We start from the raw sequence: 27,168 nt of genomic DNA, 5'->3' as shown, positions 1-27,168 counted from the left end.
ATAGTGAGTTATTTAGTGAATTTTGATCCCATTTGTTGTGAGCTGTCATGGCGAATGATGGTGGTAGGTGACAATTCTACAAAAGCATGCAAGACATATAATTTGCAAAATATACGCTTTCTCCAATCACAAAGGCTCTCTATGCCACAATGCAACCGTCACTTGGCACTGGCAACACTGCATTCCCCGGCCACACCTTGACCTGTGCAAATTGCCATCATTGAACTACAGTGCTAATGCGATCACAGGTGATGTCAAATTTTATTATGTTCTGAATGTGTAAATGGGTGTGAGTTCTTTATTTCTGATGAATAACTCTGTCTGAAAGCTGAATATTTCTATTGTTCTTTCAGACGTGCCTGTCTGCAACTCAATACCTCCTCTAATATGGTGAGTAGCAATCTACCCTTCCCATGTTGTTGTTGCTCTTGTCCATCCAGGACTTCCCATTGTTCTATTCTGTTTTGGAATTTTATAAAAAATATTTTGTAAGGTGTATCTTAATAAGAACTCATTTCACTACATTGTTTTTTAATTTTCATGTGCAGGAAGCAAGTGCTGTGGCCAAACAGCATTCGCCAGTATGGGTTGTTAATTGGCCACTATTTGATTTCTCACAATGGCCAAAAATCCAAAGCTGATGAACTTCAAGGCACTGTGCAGCCACTGCCCTTTGAATCTCAACATAAGGCTGTGTTAATTTTCTTCAATGGTTGAGATTTGACGTCCGACAGTGTTTTGATGTTAGTAAGTTCTGCAGAGCAAACTGTAGATTACTGGATGTAGCAACTTAATTTTTCACCAAAAGATGAAATCAACAAAAAAAATTTAATGTAGGTCGTGATTTTTAGATTACAGCAATAACAATAATTCAAATTTAGATTTCCAGAGTGGGCTACCTTTTGAAAATGATCACCAATCTTCTAGACAAATACATTAAATATGAGACACCATAACAGGTACAATAAAAGTGAGTCTCATGACAAAGGAATCATGGCAGCTCTTTCATTCATTTCAAGTAACATAAAAAGGGGAAAAGTTAGAGTTTAATATCCCATCAATGATCAGGTAATGATCTAGAAAGGCACAAAGATTAGAGTTTAATATACTGTCAGCACTAATTCCATTACTCATTAGACGCACTTGCATTTGGGCTAAGCTGGGAGAGTAGATCAGCCTTGGGTGCTCTGGAGAATAATCTTGATAGCCATTTTAAATTATTTGCTACAATTAGAGAAATTTTAAATAAGGATGGTTGGCTCAGCACTTGAACTACTTTCATACCTCCCTAACTTGTGCTTGACTAATCCTGAACACAGGACAGCTGCTCAACAACTCTTGTAGATGCCCACAACACAGATCACTTTTCATATTTATCATATCTTCATACATAGCAAAAAACAAATCATGACACAGCAAAAAATTCACTGGTCTTCTTCATAAAATTTCTTTGCAATATGTTGCAGTAGCTTATACCTCACTAAATCATGACAAAATGCCCTGTTGCACGATTATCTGCACCTCTTCCATTACAACTTCCCAACAACTGGCCAACGAACGCCAAGGCAAACTGGTTATTTTAACATCTCCATTTCGGTTCCTTTGCATCTTAAGGGACGGTTCTCATTGAAGCAACACGCTATGTGATACAGTATGCAATGCGACTCGCGATATGACACAGAAGCAACTCAACTCACATTGGTGGGGTGCACAGAAAAGTAGTTGAAGTGACTTAACTGTTTCACACCAAGATAACAGTAATACAACACTGACACGTATCTTTATTGTATAGCCCGGTGCAATAGGGAATGCTGGTTGTTGCATACAACTGTGTCGTATGACACAAATTTTGAGTCATCAGATACCCCTTGAAAAAAATTGTTTCACATAAATGAAACAAAACTACAATCACCTCTCTACTTAGTTTCTCAGTAGAGCTTTCACTTTTTGCATAAAAAATGAAAACTGCTGTTTTCAGATTTGCATTTGTTCTCTGCTATGCTGTCTTTCTCATTCAGTTTTAAGGAAACTATTCAGTGAAAAAAAGATTTCATAGAATCCTATAGTTCCACATCAAAGCTTGATAATGAACTGGTTTTCTTTTCACTATTGCCCACGGTTACTGTGTTACTTTACAAATAAGTAAACCACCAGACATATTTTGAAAAGTCTGCATTGAAGAACGTAGTCACCGGTCGGTGTGCATTTGGTTTATATTTGGAAAATTTTAGGTCATACACTGCTGTGTAGCTAATATATGAAAATTGTTTTTAATCCGGAAGGAGAGCCACACCTCTTTCCATTCTGCAAAAAATACATGAGATATGCTGCATGTTGTCCTCAATGAGTATGGCAGCTATACACAGCTATACACAGGATACTGTCACTTGCTACGGTCTGCCACGTGCAGTGTTGAGCTGCCTCGTGTTCCTCTTTTTTGTATGCTGCCAATACAAGTTAAAGCTGGAAACGAAAACTTACTGAAATGAAAAGGCTCTGGGAGTCATCGGTCTATGCTCCCCGATTTTACGAAAATATGCAACAGATGCAAAAGAGCTCTGAAAGCTAAATTTCTGTTACTACTTAATGAACAGCTGAATATAGTCAAGAAGGACATGTTGTGATTACATAACCATAATGGTCTTCTTCCATTTCTTCAAACATACTGTCTGTCTCTATTCAGAGTTCACCACCAACTGCTACACCACCAATGGTCGCTGACCACACTTCACATCCAGTAACTTTTCTTCTGAATACTCCCCAACTCAAATAATACACTACTTTGCAAAATTGAAAAGTTGTAGAAATATTATTCTAGAATTATTTGTACCCATTATCTATATATGTACCACATTGCATAAAATACCATAGTATGTCTTTTTGCAAAAAAATAAACTTTTTATGGTGACATTTTTACAGTCATTCACACAATTTCAAAACTTACCTTACTGCAAAGAGTAGCTTCTGAGCAGGAGAAATATCAAGTCAAAAATTGAATCCCACTTTGTCAAAGAAACTGATACTAAGCGCTGCGAAAAGTGGAAACTGTGTGGACCCTTTCTGTAGAATTTGTGGAATTTGTGTTTGTCACAAGAAACCGCAGCACAACTATGTTTGATATTTAGAGCATTGTACAGGTGTACCCACTATTTCCATTTCTTTTTGAACCTGTCTAATGATAAGTCACAACAATGCCGCCTTCAGTAGAGCTCATGATTTCATTTGAAACTGGAACAGAAACATGATTTATGCTGTCTTGTTGTTTGTTGTATTGTGAGTCACATCGCATAGGGTATCACTCCAGTGTAGAGTTGCCACCTGTCTCGATCTATCAGAACCATTACCATTATTATGGACCTTCTTGTTGCAATATCCTGACACGATCCAATTTTGTCCCGATTTTGCAAAATACTGTTACGGGATTGGCTAAGGTGCTGAAGAAATGCCATCTGTTAGCGCACCATGCCAATGCAGCCTAAGTTAGTTTTATTTATGTCAACAACTTTATGTTGACAAGGCTGTCTCACAGATGGTGTTGCACCAATCAGAGAATGGAAAATTCAGGATGGAATGTAACAATATTGAGAAGGAAAGTTGACATCTCGTGGAAATAGGTTTTTCTGCCTGATATCTGCGTCTCTCAAACACGATATTTGATGACATCTCATGGAAATCGGGTTTTCTGAAAGTTGCTACTCACCATGTAGCAGAGATGCTGAGTCGCAGATAGGCACAACAAAAAGACTCTCACAATAAAAGCTTTCGGTGATTAACACCTTTGTCAACAACAGACACACATATTTGCATGCACACAAGCACTCACACATGCGCGCGCGCACACCAGCACACACACACACACACACACACACACACACACACACACACACACACACACACACACACACACACAGCTGTCTATCGGATATTGTTGACAAAGGCGTTAATCGCTGAAAGCTTTAATTTTGAGAGTTTTTTTGTTGTGCCTATCTGCGACTCAGCATCTCCACTAGATTATGCATATCAATGATACAGGAACCATCTAGATCTAGCACCATAATTCAAGAAAATATGGCTTCTCCAGTAGTATGGGGCTGGGACTATTTAAGCACCACCATGTGGAAGAATTGGGCAGTTCCCAACTGAATAGTGATCTAATAAGATGATTCTTTGTAAACATAATACAAACAATGAGTGCAAGTTAGAAACATTTGAAATGTTTACTGCGGGACACAATACCAACATCAACTTCAGAGGGCTTTTGTCAATGCGGGCGGCAGAATGAGTTTCACCAAATTAAAGAAGAGCTAGGAAAATATGTAGAATCGTATGCCCTGCTCATATACTCCACAATACTATATCAAGTGCTGCAGAAGTCTTAACTATTGACATTGCAGCAATCATCATGAAAATTTTAATTATTTCTCAATACACATGGTAAGGACAGAGAATCTGAAACAGTTCTGTTATACATTGATGTCAATCATCAGACTCTTCTATCTCACTCAAAAATACGATGGCTGTCGCTAATGCCCACAGTTGAGAGAATTCTTAAGCTTCAGATTCCGTTAAATCAATATTTTGATGCCAAATACAGGACACGAACAATAATTTCAGACTTTTTCAGTAGTGTGATCAGTGAAATTTACTTCATATTTCTGCAGTCAAACTTGGCTCTGTTTCAAAACAATATAAAAAGCATGGAAATGAATAAAGAGTCGATAACTGAAATAAGTAATAGATTAATTGAGACTCAAAGACGTCTGAATGAAAGGAAGACTGCCATTTTTATTGGCTAGCAAACCAAGATGAATTTGAACAAATTAAGGAATGAGAACCCTAACCGAGAAATAATTAATTTGATTTCAAAATTTAAGAAAGAGAGTAAGGCTTTCTATACTATATCATTTGATTACTTAGAGAAATGGGTTACTTCTTTTAATAAATTCAAGTGTTTGATTGAAGATGTTATCTGAAACCCCAGATTGGGTGATGATTGAAAACACGATTATATACCTGACAAAACCTTAGGCACCAAAGGATTTCTAATAACAATATTATACATAAAATTGTGGATTTTAAAAGGCCTACAGTTCAGTTAATTGTGAATCTCTTTTTCCAAATTTTATATTTTATATTTTATAGGAATAAGGGATAGATAATTGTACTCTAACACTTATTGAGGCAACGTTAACCGACACTAGCTCTAAAGTTAAGTTCATGGGAGAAATTTCTGAATCATTTGATACAAAGATGGACTCTCCCCATTACTGTTTAACTGTGATTTGCAAATGGTAATTACAGAATGGTGAGAGCAAAAGTTGAGTCAAAACACAAATCAATCAGTCACATTAGGATGAAGTAATATTAAAGTAGATTGCCTTGCCTTGCAGACGATCTGGCAGTTTTAACTAGGAATATTACCACAGCTCAAAAAGAAATTTTAATTCTTAAAGTAGTTGCAGAAAAAGTAGGACTACAAAAATACAGAATATATAACCAACACTAAAGTTTTTGAACACAAATTATGGAAAAATAAAAAAGGTTTCTCAATTGAAATACTTGATTGAAATCATACCAGAAAATTGTCTGGAAAAAACTGCAAATGAAGTTTTCTGTCAACAAATGGCAACTGAATTCTAATTTTTAAAAATTATAGTAAATATCACTTTCTAAATTCGGTAAACTTAGACATTACAGCACTGTAATCAAACCTGAAAATCTTTATGGAGCAGAAACTTTAATTTTGAATAGAAAGACGGATATTGAAGAAATCCAAGAGAAAGAAAAAAAGATTATTTGGAAAATATTAGGCCCCAAAATTATTGAGAACTAATAAGTAAATAGAATACATAAGATACACATGGTGACTTGAGAAACCAAAGACTTGAATTTTATGGGCACGGCACCCACTAGGTTGAAAAAACAAATAGCAGAATTCTACGAAAACCAAAGTAAGGCCAAAATTGAGCCAATTAAATGGACCACCACGATTAAGGAGGATCTTAAAGTAATTGGTATAACGTAGGCAGACGTTGCAGGTAGAAAAATATTCAGACAATGGGTATGTGATTGGAGAGTTAGTCAGAGAGGGATTAGAAAATGGACTTGAGCACCATGGTCTGATGAAAGAAAGAGACTTCATTCTGAAAGGATGAAACAAATCTGGAGACAAAGGAAGGCCAAACATCAAAAGTGACATTGATTGACTGTACCTTGTGTGGTCCTATTGAGCCCACACATAAATAATAATAATAATAATAATAATAATAATAATAATAATAATAATAATAGTATTATTATTATTATTATTATTATTATTATTATTATTATTATTATTATTAACAAAAAAAGCCCTCCAACAATTGGAAGCAACTCAGAAGCAAATTAATCAAAACCGCACAAACACTGATACCTCTGCAAAAAAGAAAGAAACACACTTGTTGGAATGAAGAATGTGTACAAGCAATCCAATCTCAACAGTAATTGGAACAGCAGAAAGACTGAGAAGAATTACAAAACATTCTCGGCAGTGAGGAAAGAGACAGCCCAAGTAATAAGGAAGACCAAAAGGAAATTTGAAAAGTATCAGCTACTTGAAATCAAGAAAGACTTCGAAACAAACAACACATGAAATTTTTACAAGAATTCCAAAACATAACTCACAGGATATCAGCTGCAAAATCTTTGCTTCAACAAAGGAAATAGGTGGCAATTTGCACTGAACAATCAAGAAAATTGTGAAGAACTTGCAAGATATTTTGAAAAACTGCTGAACTTCCCAGAAGCAAGACAAAGATTTCTACCTCAGGAACATGAATCCACAAACCCAAACTCATTATCACTGGACGCAGAGGAAATCACCAAACAGATCAAACGTCTTAAAAACAATAAAGCTGCAGGTGAAGATGAAATCGTAGCAGAAATCCTCAAAATAAGCAGGCCCAAGTACTACAAAAGAAATCACCGAAATAATACAAGACATTTGGCAAACAGAACAAATTCCAGACAACTGGAAAAATGTATTAATTCATCCTCTACACGAGAAAGGATCAGATGTAAACAACTATAGGGGAATCTCATTGATATCAGTAGTTTACAAAATTCTATCCCAGTGCCTTCTCGACAGAACACAACAACTAGAACCAAAAATGGAGAGTATCAGGCAGGATTCAGATCAGGCTGTTCATGTCTAGAGCAAATTCTGAACTTAAAACTAATCTTAAGATATCAGAGAATAAGTGGCAAAGATGTAGTCTGCACATTTGTTGACTTTAAAAAAGCCTACGATTCAGTTCATTGTCAATCACCATTCAAATATTAAAAGAACAGTGCTTAAATCTGAAAACACTTGCAATCATACAACAGACATTGATAGACACAAAATCTAAAGTCAAATGTATGGGGGACATCTCTGAATCTTTTCTGATCAAAACAGGAGTAAGTCAAGGAGATGGACTCTCTCCACTACTGTTCAACTGCATCCTTAAAAAGGTGATAAAAGAATGGTGCAAACTGAAATCAGTCCTCAGGATTGACCAACCAATTACTCTCAGCAGAGGAAAATTAACAGTAGATTGCTTAGCATTTGCAGACGATCTAGCCACCTTAACTTGCAATGTTTCAACAGCCAAAAAAACAGACTGAACTCCTGGTAGAAACTGCAGAAAAAGTCGGCCTGCAAGTATCTTTTGAAAAGACAGAATATATGGCTTGCAACAAACAAGCACCAAAATTCATGGAGACAAAATGTGGCAAAATTAAACGGGTCCCACATTTAAATATCTCGGTGAAACAATTCTGGAAAATGGAATAGAAATGAAAGCCAATGAAGTCAGATGCCAAAAGATTGACACTGCTTATCGACTCACAAAAAATACCATCAGTAAAAAATGTGTCTCCAAGCATACAAAGAATGCCTACGTGGATCAGAGACTCTAATTTTAAACAGAAAAACATACATAGAAAACATTCAGAAAAAGGAACGGAAGACCATAAGAAAAATTTTAGGCCCAAAACTTGTAGATGAACAGTATTGGCTCAGGCAAACAGGAAATCAAACAACACTAATATTCACCGTGACATTAGAAAGCACAGATTAAGATTCTATGGACACATCAAAAGAATGAATGCAGACAGACTTACAAAGCAAATGGTTGAATTCTATGAACACAGGAGAAAATACAGACACAATGAAATGGATTGGCGAAATCAAAACACATATGGATCTAGCAGGAATTACACCAGAGGATATCCAAAACAGGGAAATCTTAAGATCCAAAATTAACAAGTGGCAATTTGACCAAGAGGTGACACCAAAGATGAGGACTGGAACAACGTGGTCCAAAGAAAAAAAAGAAGCCCACAGAAAACAATGAAAGAAGTATGGGCAAAAAAAAGGCAAATGCACACCACTAAGTCTTTGTGTAGTCCTAATGGGCTCATTCAAAATAATAATAATAATAATAATAATAATAACACCCAACTGAAACGGTGTGAAGATTTCAGGTAACAAATGTTTTCAGGAATATATATATCTGAAGAGCTTTTTAGAAACTAAGGGCAATTCAGAAGAATGGAAGCCTAAACACTCTGTGGATTTCCTTACTTAAGGAAACCGAAAATCTTGAACACAAATGCCAACTGCTAAAATTATGTGAGTATTTGCTTTCTATTGCCCCACACAACACCACTGTGGAAAGATTATTTTCACTGGTGTTGACCCAGTGGATGATTAAAGAAATCAGCTGCTGCCAGGGACTGTGGAATCAATCTTACAGTGCCAGTTGAACTACAAGCTGGTTTGCATGGAGTTTTATAACATGTAAAAAAGAATACAGACTTGTTGAAAAAGGCAAAATCTTCCAAAAAATGTGGTGTAGCAACTACTTCTGCCACAACAAGTTCCATGTAATTGTGTTCTAAATAAAAAGGAATTATATTACATAAACTTTTTACTTAATTTCTACACCCTCATCTCAGAGTGTCTTAATGAGGTCCCAGCTATATACGGCAACCCTGCCTTAGTGGGAACATGAGTGTCAAACCAGTAAGTGCCGTATCACACAACCTTTACCGCAAAGTATCGTATCACATATCTTATTGTATTAGTGAGAACCATGCCTAACACTGGGATGTGCATGCTGTGGACAATTCCCAATGGACATCATTAAACTTCTAATTGATACTACATTTTTATGTGGACATAGATACGGTACTGTACATATCGAACCTGGTCTTGGTACAAATTTTCATTCATCGCTTCAGTCTACATACACACATCACATATGTTTGAGACTTGAAAAAGATATCTGGAACCATGCAGTTTCATTTAATTAAGGCACACATGCTTGAGTTTAAGGCTGGGTCCTCATTTCATTCAATGCTGAGGTATTATTTCAATACCGTTGCAATGCTGTTTGAGTTTATGGGGAATATCACGTGGGCTAAGGCATAAATGCTAATTTGGATTGAGGATGGAGGTATGCTAGGGTATTTCACACTGTTGTGCAAAGCCACTGTGCCAGGATGGCGTATAGATAGCGCATCTGTATAGTGAGCAGAAGACCCAGGTATGTATCCCAGCTTTGGTACAATTTTTCATTCATCACACTTCAGTCTGCACATACACATTGAAACTTGAAAGAGATCTCTGAAACAATACAGTTTTCACTTAAACAATTTGAAACCAAAAAACACCTGGCCAGGAAAAAAGAGATGTGAGAGAAGACTTTAATAACAATGTAGAAGCACTATTTACCGAAGCCATGGAAGTTGTGCAGGTAGCGTCATAAGAAGTAATTATCCAAAGAAATTTACAAGAAGATAATTTCTTCTATGTAGTAACAAAATTAATCAAAAAGTGGCATGAATTGAAAATTCTGAAGTGACATGTGTACTGTAACAAGCATTTGATCATGAAACAAAGGGACATATTGCATGTTTTGTATTGTGATCTTAAATGTAATTTGGATGCTAGACCAACTTTTTCATACCGTATTTCATTATACATAACTAGATAAGCACTATATATGGAGGTATGTTCCATCTATGTAATTAATTGAAGCAGTTTGTTTATTGCCATATGTGTTTCCTTTCTTCTATTTGGGAAGCATCTTTAGTGGCAATCTCCAATGCTATTCTGTTGTTTGTAAATGTGACTGGGGTACGTTTCTTGTTCTGTAAGCTATGTGTTAGTATATTTCCTATCTTGTGTGTTGCTTTGTGTTTGTATGTAAGAGTGTACTGCATTTTTTCTCTGTTATTCATGTCATGAGTGTTACTGTTGTGTGCTGCAGTATATGGGGGGATCTTTGGTGTTTGTGTTCTCTGCTTGTTTTCATTTTTCTTTAGTTGTGTTATAATTCTTTGGTTGAGTTTTTGTACTATGTCGGAGTTGTAACCTTTGCTGAGTGGGATGTTATTCAGTCTGTGTTATATGTGTCGTAGGGCCGCTAATTTTTGATTTTGCGGGTGGATGGATGAAGCATGTTTAATTATGTCTGTGGCTGTTGGCTTTCTGAGCAAACTGCATACTACTTCTCATCATTTTTTCTGTTTTCTGTATTTCCCTTAGTTGCTATAAATTTGTGGAGGTGGCTGATGAATATGTTTGTCAGTGTTCCGGAAATTGGGGATCCCATTGGAAGCCCATATCCTTGTACGTAAAATTCTTTATGAAATTGGAATTTACAAGAAGATGGGCTTCCAATGGGATCCCCAATTTCAGGAACACTGGCTTACATATTCATCAGGCACATACATAACACAATCTTTGATACAGTCACCACAAAGAAAAGATACAAATTTGTTTACTGGTACAGATATTTGTATGGCATTATCTGTATTGTAGATGAAACAACGGAGAAAATTGACAAACTTCATACAGATATAAACAACACACACAAAAATATTCAATTCGCCCTGGAAAAAGAAACACAAAAGCAAATACATTTCTTGGATATAACAATAAAGAGAGACAACACACACTTGACATCTTCAGAAAGCGAACAGCCACAGACCTAATTAAACATGCTTCATCCAACAACCCACAAAATCAAAAATTAGTGGCCCTATGACACATGTTACACAGACTAAATAACATCCCACTCAGCAAAGGTTACCACACCCAAATACTACAAAAGCTCAACCAAAAAATTAAAACACAACTAAAGAAAAATGAAAACAAGCAGAGAACACAAACACCAAAGATCCCCACAGACACTACAGCACACATGGAAGCACATAACAGTAACACTCATAACATGGATAACAGAGGAAAAAAGATACACTGCTACCCATATAAAAGAAGTGAAACACATGTGGCAATAAACACACTGCCTTCAATTAGTTGCATAGACGGAACATACTTCCACGAATTTATAGCAACTAAGGGAAAGACAGAAAACAGAAAAAATGATGATAAGTAGCATGCAGTTTGCTCCCATAACTGATACTGACCAATAAATAATTAATGTGGGTTATTAACATTTTATCATTTCACTATTAAGACATTACTGAGGTTACTTCTGTGCACACTGCTGTTTCTCTATGCAGGACAGTAAACTGATTTTTGTACAATATACATTTATCAACTTTTTATAGTTTCCATCTTACTGTCAAGACACTGTTATGTGCTAACAGGTGCCAGAAAAGACTACTGCTGCTTACATCCTTTATTATGTTTTACTCACTTACCTTAATAATTGTGAGCCACATTGGTAAAATACTCAGCTTGTCCTGAGTTACACATTCATATACAACAGTTGCCAGGAGCTGTATAATTTGTCTCTCACACATGCTTGTTTCAAGTTCTTCATTTTCCAAGAAACACTGTGCAAATTTAGCCACATTTGGATCTGATGAGAAAGCATTCACTGAGTCAGCCTGAAAATGGGGTGTTGCTTGATATAAAATGTAACACAATATTCAGTAGGATTAAAATTTCACAGAGTTAACTGAAAATGATTACGCTGCAGATATACATTTAACTTAACTCAGACTTATGCCTTAGGAATGATACATTCATTCTTCAGCCACTGATAATCCACTAACAAAATATAGAAGGGGAAACAAAATATGGAAGAATAAGAAAAAAACATAAAAATAAGATAACTATTCACTCCATGATATGGATCTTCATTTGCTCATTTTACGGCTTATACAGTGAGATAACCTAAGGATCTCAGGGAATGCAAAAGAAAGTCTCATAACTTGATAGATCCTTCATTTCATAAGTCAATGAGATGTTTATTGATTTATTGCATATATATGTCAATACTTCTTAACCATAATCATTGTTGGAAAATCTATATTAAGCAAAATAGCAACTGCACAGCATTTTTTAAAGTGAAATTTCAGTTCATGATGAAGATGTTACTTAAGAGGAACATTTCTCCATTTACACTGAGGGCAATAATAAATAATATAGGCAAACACTTCCATTTCTCAGGAAGTTTCATGGTAGAATCAAACATAGCTTTTCATCAGATCATATTTTAAAAACAATGAAAGCAATAAAATAGAGCAAGTTAAACATCATTTGTACTTATCAGCTATCCATCCTCATACTCTTTCTCATCCAGCATTCCAAGAATCATCATTGTCATCTCTGTAAAACACTCCAATGTATTGGCAAGAATACTAGCATCTAAGCGCAATTTTTTCACAATATGCTATCTTCATCTCCCCCATAAACAACGTCATTAATTGTTACGGCATCAGAAATGTGTGTAAACACCCTCCTACACTCAAGAAGAACAAAAATTCAAAAGACTAATGACCATTAACATTTTTTATACACCTTGTGTGTCAGCTTTTGGTCAATATTTATCAGTCATTTTTCTGTGCCAAATTCTATAAGAGAAGAAGCTAATAACTTAAAGAATCACTCTTACCCTCACAGACCAGGAGACAGCTGTATCCGTCGTTAGAGTCTGTGCTAAAAGACTACGAAATCCTTGTGGGTCTTCCAAGTAGGACAAACATCCAGCTCGTTGCTTGACATTCAGCACACCAGACCCCTGCAGTATCTTCCTGTTTCGAAAACAAATCACTTTCAATGTTCTTGGTAACACATATATACGCAAACAGACATGTTTTACTAGTAATGCAAGCTCATGGAAGCTACCAAGTTAAATATACAGGAGTTTCTAGCTACCTCTAAATGCCTAGATTATTACTCCGCAATTCATATGAGGGTGGTTTGAAAAGCTCTCAGAACAGAATAGAAAAAAAAGTACTTAAATCATTGAAACTTTTTTTATTTGTCAATGTAGTCTCCTTGTAGATTAATGCACTTTACCTAATGATGTTCCAGTGCCTTGATCCCATCTCGAAAATGAGTTTCCTCCAGGCTTGCAAAATAGTTGTCAACTCCAGCTATCAATTCTTCGTTTGAACTGAATCTTCATCCACAAGAAAAATTTTCAGTTTTGGGAAGAGATGGAAGTCTGATGGAGCAATATCAGGTGAATAAGGTGTAAGGCGGGTGTGACAACAATTCATACTTTAGTTCGTGTAATTTTGCCGTGGCGACAACACACGTTTGTGGGCGTGCACTGTCTTGATGGAAGATGATTTTCTTCCTTGCTAGACCTGGCCTTTTTTGCGTATCTTTTGTTGCAATTTGTGTTGGAAACAGAATCCCTTCCACATCCCAGAACACTGATGCCATGACTTTTCCCATCGAAGGAACTGTGTTTGCTTTCTTTGGTGGTGGAGAATCAGCATGTTGCCACTGCTTTGACTGTTGTTTTGTCTCTGTGGTATAGTAGTTCTCCGAAGTTTTATTTGTAGTCACAAACCGGCGCAAACAAACTTGTTTTTTTGTCCTAAAATGGGCCTAAGTTTGTTCCGATATGTCCATTCTCACGCGTTTTTAATCCAGCACATCAAGAGTCATGGCACCCATCACGCAGATATTTTTTTTAATTTCTAATTCTTTAGTTCAAATGTGATATACGCTTTCAGATGACATCTGGCAAGTGTGAGTAATTTCACGTACTCTGAATCAGCAAGCCTCCATGACTGAAGAAGCAGAGTCCCCCATTGTACTCTGGAAATCAGCATGAATGTCCTTTGCTTTCACACCTTTCTTTACAAAGTACTTAATCACTGCTCAAATCTCTATTTTCCCATCTTTGTAAATCACTATATGAGAACAACAACAGAGCCACATCACCACCACAGCTCTTTTCCAAGAGCACTGATGTGGCCCGTGTTTACAGGCAACAATCCAGTGAATATCACATGAACAACTCATTGTTCTAGCGCTCACTTCTCATGGTGATTCTGAGAACTTTTCAAACCACCCTCATAATTAAGTGCTTGACAGATGGTTCATCAAACCACCTCCCAGCTATTTCTCAACTGTTCCACTCTCAAAAACATGAGTCTTTCTGTGCAAGCTCTGATTTCTGTTATTTTATTATGATGATCATTTCTCCCAACGTAGGTGGGTGTCAACAAAATATTTTCACGCACTCCGGGGAGAAAGTTGATGATTGAAATTTATGAGAAGATCCTATCACAATGAAAAATGCCTTTATTTTAATGTGTGCCACCTCAATTCGTGTTTCATATCCATGAACACCCCCCCCCCCCCTCCAGTTTCGCGATAATACAAAACAAGCGCCTTTCTTTGAACTTTTTTTTTAATGTCCTCTGTCATTCCTATCTGATGCATATCCCATAGAGAATATTGTAATAGATATCTGCTTGCAGAAAATAGCACACATCCAAGGAAGGAGAAAACTGGGACATAAACCAAACACAATGAGCACAGGCAACGGAGCAAACACACAATGAGAAGCAAAAATATGAAAAGAAACTAACGAACAAGATTCAGAAAATCTATCAATGAAATGAGACCTGCAAATATTGTAGAAATTTCTAACAAGAAATGTGTGACACAATCGTAACCTTAGCAATTTTAAATAAGAAAAACTCTGAAATCCATGCTGAATACTTTGAGAAACTTCTAAACTGCAAAAAACCATTTACTCCAATTGTAACTAATAAATGGAAAACACAGAAATAAAAATGGGCCATCTCATCCCACATGTTGTGGTGAAACCAAACACAATCCAAAAACTAAAAAACAACAAGGCTGCTGCAGAAGACTTTCTAATAGCAGAATTATGGATCTTTGCACCTGAAGAAGCAATAATTGTTTTACATAGATCATGCAGGAAAGAAGAACCTGAAAAGACTGGCAATTAGCCTTGGTTCATAAATTGCCTAAGAAAGTAAATATTACAGAATTGAATAATTATTTTGGTATCTCAGTATTCTAAGTAACATATGAGATCATAACACCATCCATCTTAGAATGAGCAGAACAAGAAACTGGCAGTATATCAAGGATGATTTTGACATTATCACATGGAATTATAGGCCAGGAGATTCTGTCTGTGGTTGTTCAGCCTCATGTTGCAGGTCTTTCTGCTGGACATCACTTCAGTGATGTCCATGTCTATGAGTACGAGATGATATGGTTTAAGGACAAAACAAACACACAGTATCCCAATAAAGAAAATCTATGAGCTGATCGGGTATCGAACCTGGGACGCTATGATCTAAGAACCAACAATGAATTGGAAAAATAGTACATCAACGGCAAACGTTTGACATTGGAACTAAAAGGAGTGGTGTGGAAATTGAATGTTCAGCTTTTGCTGATGATACAGCCATAATGGCAGAAGATTTTGAAACACTGTCAGAATAAGTTAATGCACTGAAAAGAATAGATGAACAAACTGGTTTGCAAATATCTTCAGTTTGGAATATTAAATTTCACAGTCAATACAATGAGCTTAACACCAGACATGTGAATGGATTACACAATGGCCTTGATAGAGAAGCCTTGAAAGTTAAGAATCAGAAAAAGGAAACAGCTTTCCAAAACATACAAAACATTTACAACAACAATTACTTTTCCATATATGATGTAAATAAAATAGAAAGAAACTTCCACATGGGAATAATTTGTCATTACAAAACTTATAGATCCTACTTTATCTATGTGCACCAGAGTGACTAATCCTCTAAAAAAAATTGTTTGCAGAATTAGGAAGAGTAATGGAAAATATCTTTTACAATATAGTGGGTCCAATTTATAACAATGGTACAGAACAGTTGTAGCGACATTTGGGACCTTCGGAGATTAGAAAAAGACAGCTGGTGCTACATGGCCAGTTGAACACTGTGCTAGACACAGTGCATTAATGGGAAAAAAATTGTTTAGATGAAGAAAACATGAAGTATCAGTATTTGTTATCATGATTGTAAGCTTGTGGTCCCTAGTTGGAAGACTAATGAATGAAATCAATCATCAAATAGTTAATAATGATCAAAACCAAACTTTGGTAGCTCTAGTATAAACTATTAGGTCTAAGTACTTTCTAGCTAGCATCGTGCAGTCCTGAAAGGTCTCAATGGGCGCTATAAAAACATAGACATTGATAAAATATCCATTTTCAGACTACAAAAAGACACTTTATCAGGCTCTGTAAGCATTATCTTCAAAAACATCATGCAATGCTTGGCAATTGGTGATAAAATACAGCATATTGTCTTGTTTAGTGAGATTACAGTTCTCTTTAAGGGCAATAAATAATAACTGTTATAGTAATAATTAATAATAATAAATAAATAAATAAACAATATAAGAATTTGCTGCCTTTTAGTAAGGGGTATAGAAAGAGGAAAGCATCAGCTGTAGCCTATCTACAGAAAACGTCAGACAACATAAAGTACTCATAAATGAATAGTATTTCTACCATTCCAGTCATTTAAGTGAACGTGACCCCCAAAACACAATTAAGTGGACCCAGAGCATTTCTGCAGGAAACTTGATGAATTTTTATGGGTAAACGTCTTTAATAAACCTGTGGTTTGTTACAAACATTTTTCATCTCATGTGAAAGCCCGTTAAAATGTATGTTGCAGAGGGCTGCACACTATTTTGAATAGTAGTTGAAGATATCACTTGCAATGTAAATATTTATTCTTCTGTCTTGAATTCACCAAATTGATGCTGCTGTTTTCTCTTAAGTAAGTTCACATTTTGAACAATAAGTCTCATAAATAAGTTTGTTGCTGTATAAATGTAAGAAACTCAATCTCACTAAATAGTGAACTGCACTGTTTTCATCAATTAACACCACATACAGTCCAAAAAGTCCACTTATGGACTAAAAAGATTCTTTACCTGAAATGAGTTGCTAAAAAAAAGGAGGTGCACAAAGTAAGGAAATTTCACTTGATCACTGGTGCTGAAATTGATCTATAATACTGGAAGCAGTGAAGCAATTTAATATTTGTTTTGACGGAAGGCATTTTTGTGTTTGCAAAATAGAGGCTGTGTCATTATACACTATGTGATCGAGAGTATCTGGAAACATGGCTGAAAATGTCTTATAAGTTCCTGGTGCCTTACATCTGTAATGCTAGAATTCAGTATGGTGTTGGCCCACACTTAGCCTTGATGACAGCTTCCACTCTTGCAGGCATATGTTCAATCAGATGCGGGAAGGTTTCTTGGGGAATGGCAGCCCATTCTTCACGGAGTGCTGCACTGAGGAGAGGTATCAACGTCGGTCGGTGAGACCTGGCATGAAGTCGGTGTTCCAAAACATCCCAAAGGTGTTCCATAATATTCAGGTCAGGACTCTGTGCAGGCCAGTTTATTACAGGGATGTTATTGACGTGTAATCATTCTGTCATAGGCCGTCCATTAGGAACAGGTGCTCGATTGTGTTGAAACACAACCACACCATAACACCACCGCCTCCAAATTTCACTGTTGGCACTACACACACTGGCAGATGATGTTCACTGGGCATTCGCCATATGCAGACCCTGCCATTGGATCGCCACATTGTGTACTGTGATTCGTCATTCCACACAACATTTTTCCACTGTTCAATTGTCCAATGTTTATGCTCCTTACACCAAGTGACGCATTATTTGACATTTACCGGTGTGCTGTGTGGCTTATCAGCAGCCACTCGACCATGAAATCCAAGTTTTCTCACCTCCTGCCTAACTGTCATAGTACCTGCAGTGGTTCCTGATGCAGTTTGGATTTCCTGTGTGATGGTCTGGATAGATATCTGCCTATCAGACAAAAAAAAAAAAAAAAAACCTTTAACTGTCAATGGTCTCTGTCAGTCAACAGACAAGGTTGGCATGTATGCTTTTGTGCAGTACGTGTCGCTTCACGTTTCCACTTCACTATCCCATTGGAAACAGTGGACCTAGGGATGTTTAGGAGTGTGGAAATCACGGATACAGACATGTGATACCCAATCACCTGACCACATTCAAAGACGGTGTGTGCCGAGAAGTGCCCCATTCTGGAATGAGATTTTCACTCTGCAGCGGAGTGTGCGCTGATATGAAACTTCCTGGCAGATTAAAACTGTGTGTGGCAGTAGGTGGCAGCACAATGCACCTAATATGAAAAGCGTATGTTTTTGGGGACGTCCGGAAACTTTTGATCACGTAGTGTAGGTACATCGGAAGTGCTGTGTCTGGCTTCACACCAGAGGAGGCAGGTTCGAACCCTGCATGCCCTGGGAGCAATAGACTGTGGTAAGCGGCATATTGGTTACAGCTGAACTAGACTATTTGAGAGCAGCCACGGAAGGAAGTTATGTCATTTAAAACATTAGATTGTTGTGTGAGTAGTATTTGCTCACAAAGCCATGTACAAACGCGAGGTGAACTCTTTCAAAGTCATGATAGTTCACCGACTGACAAATTTACAGTTGTTCAAACTCAGTACAACAACGTGGTTACTGCAGCCTGTACATAATGGCGAGATTGATCCTGAAGTGCCCTTTTTTTTATCAAATTTTCAGAATGATTCTGGTTGGAATTATAGAAATGCAAGAGTGGTCAATACTGAGGATAGTTCTTACTGTCAAAAACATCTCATTGTAGTATCAAGGTGTGTGGCATTTTGCATTGTCCTGAAGCATGCATAGCCTTGGGAGCAGATGCTACTGATACACTGTTTTTAAAGTGCTAAATAGCGCAATGATTTTTTCGAACTTACTTCTGAGGCCACTCCTGACTTGTCTACTTCAGTTAAAACCAATGTACTGCTTGCAACAATCCAACACTGCCCACAGCGTAGTGGTGATTGGAACCTGCCTCCTTGATATTGGTTGCTGCACAACATTGCTCAAAATGACTTTAAATAATGAAAAGTGTGAAGTCATCCACATAAGTACTAAAAGAAATTGACTAAATTTCAGTTGCACAATAATAATCATAAATATATAGGCTGTAAATTTAACTAAATACTTCGGGATTATATAAACCAAAAACTGTGATTTATTGGCAGAACACTCAGAAAATGCAACAGATTTATTGAAGAGACTCCCTATACTTAGTGGCGGATATAGAAAAACCTCAAGGAGGGGGCACTGAAGATATCTCAAGTTACCCTTACTTTGACCGTAAGAAAAAAATAATCAAGTCACATGCAAAGTTTAAGAAAGTTTTATTTAAACTGATTATACACAAATACAAGACAGCGCCATCTTATGATATCAAAAAAATTTCAATTGTGGTTCTCTTTCTTAAATGACGAATTCTATGCACCTATTCTTCTTGGCAAATTGGTTAATTACATTGTCACTAGGACAATTAATGTCAGGGTAAGTGTTCGACAGAGCTAAGCCATTAAGTCGACCCCCCTTCACTGTCGACCTCAGCCAGGTCTTTGTATGCCGCAATGTTGAAAAACTCCTTTCTACTGTAGCAATAGACACAGGTAGACAAGCGAATATTTTGTACAGCATGTGCAAAGTCAGTTCTAGGACAAAGAGACAACACTTGCATAACAGCATCACAATCATTAAGGGCATTCCTGCTAGTTTGCTTGTATTGAAGAATCTCTCCCATTAGTTTCTTTTTAATCACAAAGAGTGATTCTTCTTCAAAAAATGGCAGTTCAGTTAAGCACTGACTCAATTTATGTGCCAGATCATTATGGTGATGTTTCAGTAGTCGTGAGGGCAAAAGTATGTTGAATTTTAAATGATAAATATTTTCTTCAGCAAAACATTCTCTCATGTCAGTCGTAACATGGACCAGTGCTGAAATAAAATTCTTCAGTCTTAATATTTCTGCTTCTGAATGTAAACTAGATTCTTATGCAGCAAATAGTCTGTATTTATAACACTACATATCAAAGATTCTCTGTGCGAGAAAACAGCGGAATATTCGCAACTTTTCACGAACAAATGCCAGACAGAATAACATATCAAGATCACTAGAATGGCCATGGCTTTTCTCGTAGGTATATGTTTGCTATATATGTGCCAAACAGAAACACATAAAATACGATGATGCAGACACAACTGCTACACAGAAAAGTACAACTACTCAATGACTCAATTCAGTCGAGTTGACTGACGAAAGAAATGAACTGATAGCATGCAGGCTGACTGTCGGGAGCGGCGCAGGTAGCATGCAGGCAGTCCCACAAGGGGTCCCCCGTGTGTATCTGCCACTGCCTACACTACACTTGTCAATCTTCTTCTGGAGTATAGGATGAAAAACTGGTTTTTTTTTCAGATTAATGGACAAAATACGTGTATTTTAGGAGTAAATTTTATTAGTTATACTGATGATTTATACCAATTGGCCAGTAATGATGCCATGCTGGAGTCATGGGGTAGAGGTATCACTAATGAACCACAAGCAGCTGAGCCACAGTTGTTAATACATCTCTGTAGAACAGCCCGCTCTGCCAGCCCAGCTCCTGTCACCATCATGGGTATACTATTCATAGTAACTATATTTATAACTATTTCGTTTTGATATTATAATGACTCTGCTACCTCTAAGCTTCTTTACTACACTCTTTGTAAAGTACAAGGTCTGTTGATGATTGATCTATGTACAGTAGATCGAAAATGATCACCAGTTTAAATACAATATTTATGTGATCGAGACTGCTTTTAGCAAATTTTATTGGTATATGTTTATATTTTTGGGCATAATGCATTTTGAGCTTCAGTTATTGTAATGTAAAAGTATTTAGCTTCATATTCACAACATCAGTAAGGTTATCAGTCCCCATGTCCCCACCCCCTCCGCCTCCGCCTCCTCCTGCCATCCAATCAAAAATAGAGTTTTGTGAGTTCCTAACAAGTTGGCTCATCAGCAGCAGGATTAAATCACACCATATAAAGTAGCACTGGTCCAGCAACAACTACACCCTGCTGAAAGCCACATGAAATACTGGCCCAGACCTTGGTCTACATAAACTGTATAATGCAGTCACATGCACTTAACAGTTTTATTTACTATGACATCAGCCACGGAAGCCCACAGTCACATTTATGTTGCAAGAAAAACATTTCTAATTTTCACGAAGAACTGTTTATTAATCTCCTAGCTACAACTTTAGTACTTAACTGTCAAAAGAAAAGAACTTAATCAACGAACTTTTGTTTTTTCCATGAATATCGTTCCTCCATGAACACACAGTACTACTCTCCAATATTCATTCTCTCGCATGTCACCATTCTCATCATCAGGGAAACCCTAAACCCTGCCCCCCAAACTGAATCTCGCATTCGTTCAACTTTATAATCATCCAACTCGGATAATGAGTAGTCACTTGGCCAGGGTTGCATAAATTCAGCACATGTTGTTGTTGTTCTGGGACCCTCACAGTTATAAGCTTCTTGGCATACATCATAGGTATCATTAGTTTTAACTCTTGTGACTTGGTAGGAGCCTAAATTCTTAGCATTCAGCTTTAGTGTTGGTCCAGCTGGTGTTTGTTTTACTGCCACCAGGTTACTAAGTTTGTACTTCGAGGGTTTCTTCTGACTTTCGTTGAAACTACCATGATTTTCTTCTTCCACCTTACTGACCTGTAACTTAGCATCTTCCTTCAGTTTAGTACATCTCTCTTCAAGTGAATTAATAATTTATTCTTCCAATAACTTTGTGATGTGAAGATCAGTCTGTAAGCACATCTTAATCCCTATATAAAGTTCAAATTGTGTTTTCTCAATACTTCTGTTGTCTGTTGAACACATGGCACATTGAACTGATAATACCACCTTATAATATTCACAAGGCCTATCAATACTAAGTTTAGCAACAGTTTTAGACAAAGTAGCACTGATCCTCTCAACCTGTCCATTGGCGCTAGTGAGCCCTGTCATTATTAAAATTTGCTCAATTCCTTCAGCAGTGCAGCACTACTCAAATTCTTCAGAAGTAAAGTAAGTTCCTCTATCAGTAATCACATGGGCTGGATTTCCAAAATTAGTTTTCTGTAAATCCATCTTAATAATTGTTTCTGCTGGTTTTGCAGTCTTTACAGGATACAGCCAGATAAACTTGGTAAATGAGCCAATAATACTACAATGTGGTTGTATCCATTGTGCATTAATTGTAGTGGTCAAATATGACCCATGTGATAAGAATATAATGGCTAACTTTCTTTGAATAAGAATGAAGCTTCCTTATTTCTTGATTTCTTATTAACAATTAAACATTTTACACAATTTGAGATCACACTTTTCATCTTGTCAGTGAAATTTGGTACATAATAATCTTGTTTTACTTCCTCCCCAGTTTGTTTAACTATGCAATGACTTTTCCCATGTACAAGATTGAGAACTTCACTTTGTATAGGGTCTCTTACATCAAAGAATTTAAACAGAATTCCATTGCTCATTTAGAAGTTTCCATTATGCTGTTTTTTGATAATGCTCTTGATTGCTACTAACCATCATCTTTCTCTTGAGCTTTCCTAATTCTAGCAATTAAACTATCTGGAAAACCAAACAGTACACTATTCACACGATGACTTAAGGCATTTACATGTTTCATCCTAAAACCAGATCAGTGTTCAATGGTGTAGGAATGCTCTTCCAAGGCTAAAGCTCATCTTGCTATTCTTAGTGACAATCCCTTCTTATCCATAGTCTTTTGGAATGCAGTTCAGTCTGTTACAATTTCAAATCATATTAATAGTAAATACACCTGGAATTTCCTTAAGACATTAACAAATAGCTAAAACTTCAAGCTCACAACTATTGAACTTTTCCTCTTGATATGGTGTTATTTTTACTGATATACGAGTGTGGAGGAACCCATCATCATCCAGAGATTTTTGTAATAGTGTGGCTCTAAACGCTCCTTGGCTTACATCTATTTAGTTCAGTTTCGTGCCTTGGGCTGTAGATTTTTAAAACTGGATCTGATACAAGAATATCTTTGAGCATCTGGAATACTTGCCTCTGCTCTTCTTCAAACTTTTATTCTTGATTATTCTTCAGCAAATTGCCTAGAGATTTGGTAATTGAAGAGTAATTTGAGAGAAACTTCCTGAAGTATCCTGTTAGATCAAAGGAAGTTTGTATTGCTGCAATAGATGTTGGTTCAAGGAAGTTTTGAATAGCTAATGTCTTCTCAGAAGGAGATCGGATTCATCCACACTGTATGATATATCCAAGAAACTCGAGAGCTCTCATCAACAACTGGAAGTTCGAAAAGTTAATTTCCAATCCATACTCTACTGCAGTTTCTAACACTAAACTAAGCTGTTGAGGTGCATCATCGTCACCCTTTGCTGATATTACAGTATCGTTCAGATAAATAAATACAATGTTCACTCGATCCACTGCCCAAAAAATAGTGTTTATAAAATTCTGGGACACTGCAATGAATTTTTTTGCACCAAATGTAACTTTCCTGAACTGAAACTGTCCTGAGTGAGTCACAAGTGAGATACTTTGAGCTTTATTCTTCTACATCAATGTGTGTGTGTGTGTGTGGGGGGGTCATTCTTGAGGTATAGTGTTGGACCTGCACAGATGTCTTGCAGTTTAACCAAAAGATCTTCTATGAGGGGCAATGGGTAATAATCTTTCACTGTGATCTTATTTAATTTTCTGTAGTTCATACAAACATGATAATCACCATTTTTCTTTTTCACAGCTACAACCTGGCTAGCATATTCAGATGAACTTGATTCTCAACAATTTCCTTCTCTATTTACTTTTCTCCAGGTGACAAGCTTCTGTGTCTACTGTCAGCTGTTGTTCTCTCACAATAATCTTCATTCTACATTAGTGGACTTCATCTTTGTTACGGTGTAATTTGTCCCTAAATCTTTGAAGTATTTCTTCGTTTCATAACTAAAAGAGATTGCAGTAGCTCATTCTGGTTTGTCTACTACATGGATACACTTAAGATGATCTTCCCCTACTGGTTTCCTACTAGTAACTCTGCCCTTGTTTATTAAAATTTTAGTTTGCTCTAGGAAATTGTTTCCAATGACCATTTCTAAATTCATTGCATCTCTAGAAACCACATAAATATCTGTTTCAATTTTCACATTATAAACCTCAATAATGTCTGTGAAATAACCTTATGGAGAGATGAATTTTTTCCTAAATCCTGCAAGACTACATCTGTTTTTTTGCAAACTTGGAGCATCCACTACCTCATAAACATTCTTTCGTTAGAAATTAAGCTGAATACCACATCCAGTTAGCACCTTCACCTCTCTGTTACTTATTGATACATGCTCTTCTTAACAGTGTTTGCATTCACAATTATCTCGATTAGTCTTCTCCTTCGTGCATTCAGATGAGATATGGCCAAACTCATTGCAATTGAAGCAACTCTTTCCCTTGATCTTGTCGTTGCAATTACCTAACTTGCAACCATTTACACCACGACTGAAACACTTTGCTTGAATCCAAAGCTACACTTTTAATATTTCTACTGCTTGAGTCTTTAGCATCTTCCTTACTGGAGTTAAAATTTTCATTTATGTAACTTTTGTTATCTCTTTTTGGCAATAATTTCACAGCTCTTTTGTAATGCTTCATTTTTTCCTTAAACTCTTCCATACTCCTAGCACTATAGAGTAGAAGTTTTGGGCCTGGGTTGTCTTCTACTCCATCAATCACATACTGAAAAAGCGAGTTATTATCAATACCACCACAGCTGGCAGTTTCCTTTACTATGAGAAAATATTCTTGAAGAGACTCTTCCTGTTTCTTCTTTCATCAAGACAGCAGTTGGTGGACCTTCACAGCACTTCTTTTCATATCAAATTCGTTCTGGTGTAATCACAAGCACCGGAACGAAGATGCGGAACACAAGAGGAGAGAAGAAGATGAGGAAACAAGTGGCCAATGACGCACAGAATTGGACCGTGCTGAGCAAAGAGCAACATCTAGCAGAAAGGAATATAAGTAATGCTCCTGCTAGCCTTGGATACTCAGATTGGCACCAGATCACAGACACTAGTTATCAGCGATGTGTGACAGATCATGGACGTTAGTTATCAGTGACATTTGTAAATCTCCAAAGTTAAGTTCTGTCAATTTGCTTTCTAGAAAATAAAACTACTAATGTTATTTGTTTGAACAGTTGTACAGCATTCCGGGAACACTGCATCCCTTAGGCACCCTATTAGTTGTGGGGTTGGGTTGTTTGAGGTAGGAGACCAAACAGCGAGGTCATCATTCTCATCGGATTGGGGAAGGACGGGGAAGGAAATCAGCGTGCCCTTTCAAAGGAACCATCCCGGCGTCTGCCTGGAGTGATTTAGGGAAATCGCGGAAAACCTTAATCATGATGGCCAGGCACGGGATTGAACCGTCGTCCTCCCGAATGCGAGTCCAGTGTGCTAACCACTGCATCACCTCACTTGGTACCCTATTAGAGACGAATGGTGATGAGTCATCAACTGAACTACATGCCAATGGCCACGCCCATATTTTTGCAGGTGCCTTAATTCTCTCATCTTTATTTTGCAGGGGTGCTCGCTTTGATTTACCAGTATTTTGACGTTTTTGCTAATTACTGTTTTCAGGTGGGCATTGCAGAACATTTCTTTATTTAGAATACTTGCCTTGTATGTTTTTTGCATTTGTGTCTCCCAATATTAACCCCCCTCCCCTCCCCCCGCCTGTCATGCCCCCTGCTCAGGTGCTGCAGCTGTAAGTGTTAAATGCCTCACAGTTAATGCAGTTATTTCACTTTTGGATGAACCAGATCTCTACACAGCTCAACACAGTGCAGCAGCTACTAGTCAATGTTATGCGCCCGACAGAACAAGCACCGCCTACCACAACTGCTATACCACATTTTCGACAGTATCGTGAACAGGAAGAGGAATGGCTCCAGGGGCGCTCATGTTTTGAGGTGCATGTCATCGCCCACAAAGTACCAGGTACTGTGTAACTTCCTTATCTAGTATCAATGGTAGGAAATGCAGTGTTCAGACTTATCCAGAAGTCACATCCTAATGCCACTCCGAATGACTGTCATACAAACAAGTAATCACTTTGTTAACTAACTATTATGACCAATAAGTGAATGTGGTAGCAGCTATGTACCAATTATTCAACTGCAAAAAATGGTCAGAACAAACTTATCGCAAGTGGACAACAGATTTGCAGGGTATGGCACGGAAATGCAAATTCAAATGTGCTTGCAGTTCTTTATATTTAGGTGTAATGTTGTGTGATGCTGTCGTGTACAATGTGCCTGATGTCATAATTAGTGAACAAATTTTGAAACAGTCCGACCCATCATTTCAGCAGGTAATGCAAATACTAGATCAGTATGGTTTCAGTGCCTTGTCGGCTCATACGTGTGAGCAGCCAACTATTTGTCGGATTGCATCCCTTACCATATTTACTCGAATCTAAGCCGCACTCGAATCTAAACCGCACCTGAAAAATGAGACTTAAAATGAAGGGAAAAAAAATTTTCCCAAATCTAAGCCGCACCTGAAATTTGAGACTTGAAATTCAAAAGGAGAGAAAATTTTTAGGCCGCATCTCCAAATCAAAACAAAGTTGGTCCATTGCAATATGTGACACAATTTAGGTCAAATGAATGATGATACAGCTACAGTAGCTTGGTTCGAGTCGTAACCTTAGCAGTTAAGCTTTACCAGGTAGCCATTGCTATGCATCAGGTGCTCCATCCATATTTGTACGGGTACCCTTCCTTTTTCACTTGCTTCGTCTGGTTTGAATTGATTGCTTACTTTTCTTTGATCTTATAAGTGCCGTTTCCTTTGTTATGGCTGTTTACATCACTCTAAGCTGAAAATGCATTACTGTACTGTGTCATGCATTGTTTGTCGCATTCTGATAGTGC

The 27,168-nt window shown here is 37.1% G+C and overlaps 1 protein-coding gene across 2 annotated transcripts in view; it reads right to left on the bottom strand.

Annotated features, from left to right (window-relative positions):
• The window catches only part of LOC126333765 (anaphase-promoting complex subunit 1), a 353,884-nt gene that overhangs the window by 31,734 nt on the left and 294,982 nt on the right, over window positions 1–27,168 (bottom strand). For both annotated transcript variants that reach the window (XM_049996770.1, XM_049996779.1), the window contains exons 30-31: window positions 12,894–13,032; window positions 11,695–11,883 (exon numbers count right to left, since the gene is read on the bottom strand). In XM_049996770.1, coding sequence (XP_049852727.1) covers window positions 11,695–11,883; window positions 12,894–13,032 — 328 coding nt within the window. The remainder of the gene's footprint in view (window positions 1–11,694; window positions 11,884–12,893; window positions 13,033–27,168) is intronic.

Source organism: Schistocerca gregaria, chromosome 1 (assembly GCF_023897955.1).
Source record: "Schistocerca gregaria isolate iqSchGreg1 chromosome 1, iqSchGreg1.2, whole genome shotgun sequence".
In the NCBI taxonomy this organism is placed as follows: Eukaryota; Metazoa; Arthropoda; class Insecta; order Orthoptera; family Acrididae; genus Schistocerca; species Schistocerca gregaria.
Note: the sequence above shows the minus strand (reverse complement) of the source record. Positions and strands in the feature narration are given on the sequence as shown.